A 6,802-nucleotide genomic window follows, 5' to 3' on the forward strand; every position below is an offset into this window, starting at 1 on the left:
GTATCACCCCTGGGGGTGGGGGTGGGGGCGGACTGCAGACAGAATGGCTTCTGGATACACACTGCCAGGCCATTCCTGGGTTCAGAGCACCCAAAAGCCTCAGGGAGAAACCCAGGACATGAGGCGTGTCCGCTAGACCAGGGCGGGGTTTCTGGCAGCTTGGGTGCTCCACTAGTACAACTTGACCCCCTCCCTCTCAGCAAGACAATAAACAGCTGCTGGGTATAGGGTACTTTTATTGATGGTACACGACAAGGCAGGGCTCCCTAAGCCCCTCCCCTTCCTCAGGGCCTTGGGGATGGAAACTGTGGAGGTCGGGAGATTCTCTGTGGTGGAGGATCGAGGTGGGGCAAGGACTCCCCAGCAGCTGAGGAACTCTCTCTTCCTCTCGTGCTCCTGCTGGGACTGGGGTCCAGGGACCTCACTCCTTGGAGGCCATGTGGACCATGAGGTCCACCACCCTGTTGCTGTAGCCGAATTCATTGTCGTACCTGCAAGGAGAGTGAAGAGCTGTTTACCGAGCCAGCCACCAGGGGGCACCAGATTCAGATCACATGCTGAAGCAGCATCCAGCCCGCACCCCTACATACCAGGAAATGAGCTTGACAAAGTGGTCGTTGAGGGCAATACCAGCTCCAGCATCGAAGGTAGAAGAGTGAGTGTCGCTGTTGAAGTCGCAGGAGACAACCTGGGGGAGGAGAGGGCCACATGTGGAACCCGCCTGGCTCACGGGGGCTAAGCAGACACACCAGTCCCCTGACCTGGTCCTGATCATACCTGGTCCTCAGTGTAGCCTAGAATGCCCTTCAGAGGGCCCTCTGATGCCTGCTTCACCACCTTCTTGATCTCGTCATACTTGGCCTGACAAAGTAAAATATGGATGGTCACAGGAGTTCCAGTCTTACAACTCCCGCCCACTGGCCCTGCAGGCCACTGAAGCTGCTCCAACCCGAACGTACAGGTTTCTCCAGGCGGCAGGTCAGATCCACAACGGACACGTTGGGGGTGGGCACGCGGAAGGCCATGCCAGTGAGCTTCCTGTGGACACAAGGAAGCAGGGTCAGTCTGCACTGCTCCTCCCGGCTCCCCGGGTGCACATGGCAGAAAACAGCCAAGGGTCTCACCCGTTGAGCTCAGGGATGACCTTGCCCACGGCCTTGGCAGCGCCAGTAGAAGCAGGGATGATGTTCTGGGCAGCCCCTCGGCCATCACGCCACAGCTTCCCGGAGGGGCCATCCACGGTCTTCTGGGTGGCAGTGATGGCGTGGACGGTGGTCTGCGGAACAGGGAGGGGAGTGAAGGCCGCGTCTGGTGCTCGCCAGGCCACCCCTGCCCCACCTCCTCCCCTGGCGAAGAACTAAGGGACACAGATCTGCTCTGTGGGAGGCAGAAGTGTCCCGTTCTTCCTGAGAACTGAGCATGTTCAAGTTCCCCACCACTCCTACCATGAGTCCCTCCACGATGCCGAAGTGGTCATGAATGACCTTGGCCAGGGGGGCCAAGCAGTTGGTGGTGCAGGAGGCATTGCTGGAAAAGAAGCAGGCAAGTCAGGGGCACGTCCCCTGGGCACCAGGAGGCACCATCGGCCTACTTCCCCACCTCCTCTCTGCTGCGCTCACCTGACAATCTTGAGAGTGTTGTTATACTTCTCGTGATTTACGCCCATCACAAACATGGGGGCATCGGCAGAAGGCGCAGAGATGATGACCCTCTTGGCGCCACCCTTCAAGTGAGCCTGTAGCCAAGGAGCAAGTAATCGCACCCGGGCTCTCGCCTTCCTAAGTCTGCTCCCCCCCATCCTCCTGTTACACCCTCCTCTCCAGCCCCTTGCTGCTCACCCCAGCCTTCTCCATGGTAGTGAAGACCCCAGTGGACTCCACCACGTACTCAGCACCAGCATCACCCCACTTGATGTTGGCGGGATCTCGCCTGTGAGAGAAGACAGGACAAAGCTCAGGGACAGGGCACCACAGACCCCAGGTGAGCACCCTGTCCCAGTGCCTCCTCCAAGGCCAAGTTCTTCCTATTCCGTCTCCCACACTTACTCCTGGAAGATGGTGATGGCCTTTCCATTGATGACGAGCTTCCCGTTCTCCGCCTTGACTGTGCCGTGGAACTTGCCGTGGGTGGAATCATACTGGAACATGTAGACCTGGGGGGGGGGGCACAAAGGAGGAGGGCATCAAGGGGCCGCACCTCAGCCAGGCTGACCCCACCCGCTGTGGGGCAGCACTCACCATGTAGTGAAGGTCAATGAAGGGGTCATTGATGGCGACGACGTCCACTTTGCCAGAATTAAAAGCAGCCCTGGTGACCAGGCGCCCGATGCGGCCGAATCTGAGGACAAGAGACGAGAAGGGGTGAGGGGTAGGGGACTCCTCCTTGGCACAGAAGCAGCCCCTGGCCCACTCACCCTCTTTCAGAGAAGAGGACACACTGCTGCCCCCCCAAAGTCTCGCGAGAACTCACTTTATTTTTCTTGAGCAACCCTGCCAGCCCACAGTGAAGACTCACGGGTAATCAGGCACAAAGGCTTGCCCACCCCTAGTCATTAGCAATCTGTTGAGCTGATGGGGTGGTGTGCAGCTGCTGCCTCCTACAGGCCGCACGTGGCAGGCACATGGCATTCATTACACCTACTCTCTGCAAACGCTTGGCTCCTGTCTGGCCCAGCTTTGGGCTACACCCTCTGAACCACAAACACTAGTCCACTCAGCATCACCAAGCTCAAAGGGCAAGAGCAAACGTCAGCATGAACTGGATGGGGAAACCTACCCTCTCCCCCACAAAAGGGGAGAAAAGAGGAGACTGGTTTCTCAACCCCTCATCCCGGGGTTCTGACTTGCTCAGCACCTGTCCTTCCAAGCTCTTTTCCAAAAATCAGGACTGGGAGCAACAGATATTAGGGAATAGGGGAAAAAGTTTGGGGGGCGGAAAGCAAGAGCCCAGGCCCCCAGCTGCAGAAAGGTCAGGCAGCTATATTTAACCCCAGCTTAGGTGGAGCGGGGATCTGGTTTCTGGAAGATGGGATGGGGAGAAGGGCAGGATTCCCGGGGCTCACAGACACTTAATCCTCCTGGTGACCTTTACAGCCTGGCCTTTAGGGTGGGGTCAGCTCCAGGCAAAGATGGGGGATAGGAGCTTCGAGGAGAGCCGGCCTGACCACAGGGGCTGCTGCTCTGGGAGCCATTTTGTGGTGGAAAATTTCTAAGTACCCATGACTCAGCTCCCCCAAGCATGGCACCCAGCCAGGGCCACCACACCTCTCCGGAAAAGGAAAGGAGAAACACCCCCAAACTACAAGATCACTCCCACGAGCCCACGTCTTGAATTCATAAGAGAACCATCTAGGAAAAGCATCCTCTCATCCCTGGGGGTGGAGGGGGCTCCGCGGAATTTGGCTGACGGTTTAAGTGATGGTCTGCGCTTACTAGGGTCAGAGTTGAGGTCTAGTTGCACGAACAGGAAAGCCTGGCCTCACCTGGCCTACGGGCTAAACATGACTCCATCCCACGAGGCAGGGGTAGGAGCGTTAGTCACGGGCAAGGAAGGCGAAAAGACGGCAGGGCTAAGCAAGGTTTCCTAACGGGCAGTTCATTCATTTCCTTCCTAGCAAGTTGCAACATGGCGGCTGGGTTACCGCAGATGACCCCTCCCAGCTGGTTCTGTGCGCAGCTGTGCCTCCTGCACCCCCGGGGCCGCGCCTGCTGGGGGCACGGGCTGGGGCGGGGCGGGGGGTGTCGGGCTCCTCCCCGGCACGTGACCCCGCAGGGCGCGAAAGGAAAGAAAAGAGCCTCAGCTGCGGGATTAGGGGATGCGGCCCAAGCAAGAATTGGAATCGCCTGTGTATCTGCCGCAAGGTGGTGGAAGGTTCCGCAGGGGCGGAGTTACAAGAGGCGCAAGAGCTAGAGATGGGGGGCACACGAGGCCCTCGAGGATCTCCTCCAGGTCTGAGCGCTGACCTTGAGTTCTCCTTGCGGTGGCGGTGGGTACGACCACCCCATCCAGGTTCCCCCTGCGCTTGCAGAGTCCCACTAGCGCGAGACCTACCGACGCAATGCGGCGAGGACCGCAAGACTGCCTTGCCCCACCCCACTCCACCTCTGCCCGTAACTCACCCGTTCACTCCGACCTTCACCATCTTGTCTCAGAGATGCGGCTGTGGGCAGAGGAAGGTGAGCATTAGAGCGCGGGGCCAAGAGGATGGAATCCCGCGCTGACCACCTACCCCCACCAGCCCCTCCCCTCCCCCCAGGCCTCCATCCCTGACCTGCGCTTCCGCACGTCCTTCCCAGCCCCTGCAAAGCGTGGGGCCCGGCTGGGCGCTATTTGTCCACCCCAGTCCCCGCAGCCGCACACCCGGGGCGCTAATGCCCCCTCGTCCCTTTTGGGTGGGCCTATCCTCCAGTCCTTTGTGGCTCCTCTCGACCTGGCTTTTACCTGGCACAGCACGAAAGTCACGGCTATCTGTCGAACGGGCAGGAGCAGAGAGCGCAGGAGGAGGCTGCAGTCCGAATTTATAAGGGAGGGGGGGGCGGGGCGACGAGGGCCCGCCTCGCCCAGTCCCAGCCCCCGGGATGCGGAGGCCTGAGCTACGTGCGCCCGTAAACTCGCGAGTAGTCGGACCCCCGCTTTTTTTTTTTTTTTTGGGTCCGCCAAGGTTCTTGATATGTGCACGCACCGCGCGTGTGGGCTGAGGACGGCGTGGGGGAGGGGACTGAGACAGGCCCGAAGGAGGAGGGGGACCGATGATGGTGACTTGGTGGGGAGGGGGGAGCACTGCGGGAGACTAGTAAACTCGGGACCGGAGGCCCTGGTGAGAAATGAGGACACCCGGGAGCCAGGGACGTTAAAGCTGCCGCAAGGATATAACGGGAGGACCTGGGGAGTCGTCTGGATGGGGAATTGGAGCCGGAGGCAGGAACAGCTCGCGGCTGCAGGCTCCCCCCTTCCCACCCCCGCTTCCCCTGCTTTCAAAGGCTGAGAAGCCGGAAGGCTGAGGAACTTCTCGAGGCTCTTCGGTAGTGACACACGCCGAGCAAAGGAAAAGCACGGGAGGGGGCCTCCAGCCCGCCGCTGCCCCGCTCCCCCACGTTCCCCACCCCCATAACTTGGCCTCGGGCCTCTCTGGGCCGGGGGCCGATTTGGGCACTGGGCTGTGGGGGCCTGGAGCGGAAGGAGGTTCCGGAGGACGCCTGAGGCGGGGAGGTTTCAGCACTGAAGGTCACAGTGTCCTGCAGTGCGGGCCGCAGGAGACCTGAGAAACCGGGCCCTGGGGGCTCCGGCTGCTCTCCCCCGGGCTCGGGCGGGGGCCCCAGGGGCGGGACAGCATCTCTGTTGGGGGCTGGGCGGGTAGAGGCCAGAGGCCTCCCACAAAGGCGCTCCCGAGGGCTGTGCGGCCTGGGCTGGGAGACAATGCCCCTTTCACCCTGTCCAGCTCGGTCCAGCCCCCGGGCTGAGAGCTGGACGTGAGGGCGGAAGTCCCTCCCCATCCCGGGACGTGCAGGCCAGCCCTGGAGTCAGGGCCTCCCCTTCCCGTGCCTTGGTCCAGGAGATGTTGGGGGCAGGGTAAGGAGTCCAGAATAGGGGGAAAAAAATCAGGCGTCTTGGGCACTTGGTGGGACCAGGCCCCCGACTCCTCTCCACAGGTGAAGTGGAGGAAGGAATCCATTCCTCTTCAAGCCCAGTCAGTCAGCAGCCGGGGACTGTGCTGGGGCTGTGAACTGAGGATGTTGGAAAGGCTGGATCTGAGGACTCAAGGGTTGAGGGTTTGTAGGGGAGGGGGGTGGAGTGGGGTAGAATGGACATTGCCCATCAGCAGGTGCTGGGGGACAGAATTGGGGCCTCTTTGCTGGCCCAGCGTAACATGAGACCAGCCCCCTTCTCCAGCTGAAAAGCCTGTGGCTAAGTTTAGCCCGGCTGGTGATAACCTTTGCTTAAAAGGCAGAGAGCACGCGGTCCTGCACCCCGACTCCAGCGGTCCCTTCCCTTTCTGGGACTGTCCTCCTCCAATGTTTGCTGTGGCAGGCGGCCATCTGCATGGTCCATGCCCCGGGCTTTGCAAGAGCAGCAAGAGCAGGGCCAGTGGGCACCTAATGGTGAGGGGAGACGCCACACTGAGGAGTCTGCTGGGAAGTGGATGGGGCTTCCTCCCCAGGTGCCCCCAAGGACACAGTACTTTGCCTGAAGAGGGCCTTAGGAAGACCTCCCACCCTGCCTGCAGCATGTTCCCCTTTGCCACATGCCTGTCATTTTTCATTACTGTCCTTTGCTGAAAAGAGGGAGTTCAGTGCCCAGGGACCATGGACTGACGCAGTCTACTGTTGTCATGACAGCAGAAGACACCAGCGTAGTCATGGCAGCAGCCACACTGCCTGCGGTTCAGGTGACTCAGCAGAGAGGACCTGGGGAGTAGGAGGGGGTGGACAGGGCCTCTATCTAGGGGCTGACTTCCTGCATACCCTGTAACATTGTGAGGAACCCTTGGGGAGCCATCTCCAGAGACACTGTCTAGAGCTAGAGGGAATCATGACCTGGTCTCCCATCAGCCCGGCCAGCTCAGTCACCTGTCTTTAGAAATGGGTGAGGGGCACGAGTGGGGGAGGGGGGAGGACAAAGAGAGCCGTTGGTCAGAGAAGGGTTTCTCAACCCCAGCTTCACTGGCTGACACACCCTTTTTGTGGTGGGACCTGTCCTGTGCATTGTCAGATATTTAGCAACATCCCTGGCCTCTCTCTGCCCACTGACTGCTGGTGGCACCCCTCTCTGCTAGCTTGTGACAAAGAAATAGTCCCTAGAGGTT

At 60.2% G+C, this 6,802-nt stretch overlaps 1 protein-coding gene across 1 annotated transcript; it reads right to left on the bottom strand.

The window, feature by feature from the left end:
* Positions 1 to 219: 219 nt before the first annotated feature.
* On the bottom strand, positions 220 to 4,527 carry GAPDH (glyceraldehyde-3-phosphate dehydrogenase). Its single transcript, XM_065942212.1, has 12 exons — positions 4,441 to 4,527; positions 4,119 to 4,159; positions 2,238 to 2,337; positions 2,046 to 2,152; positions 1,839 to 1,929; positions 1,620 to 1,735; positions 1,446 to 1,527; positions 1,125 to 1,276; positions 960 to 1,038; positions 778 to 861; positions 591 to 688; positions 220 to 491 (listed from the first exon to the last, which is right to left on the bottom strand). Exons 2-12 carry the CDS (start codon positions 4,139 to 4,141, stop codon positions 422 to 424), a joined length of 1,002 nt encoding a protein of 333 aa, XP_065798284.1. The 5' UTR covers positions 4,142 to 4,159; positions 4,441 to 4,527; the 3' UTR covers positions 220 to 421.
* Between the last annotated feature and the right edge of the window lie 2,275 nt (positions 4,528 to 6,802).

This window comes from Muntiacus reevesi, chromosome 1 (genome assembly GCF_963930625.1).
Source record: "Muntiacus reevesi chromosome 1, mMunRee1.1, whole genome shotgun sequence".
In the NCBI taxonomy this organism is placed as follows: Eukaryota; Metazoa; Chordata; class Mammalia; order Artiodactyla; family Cervidae; genus Muntiacus; species Muntiacus reevesi.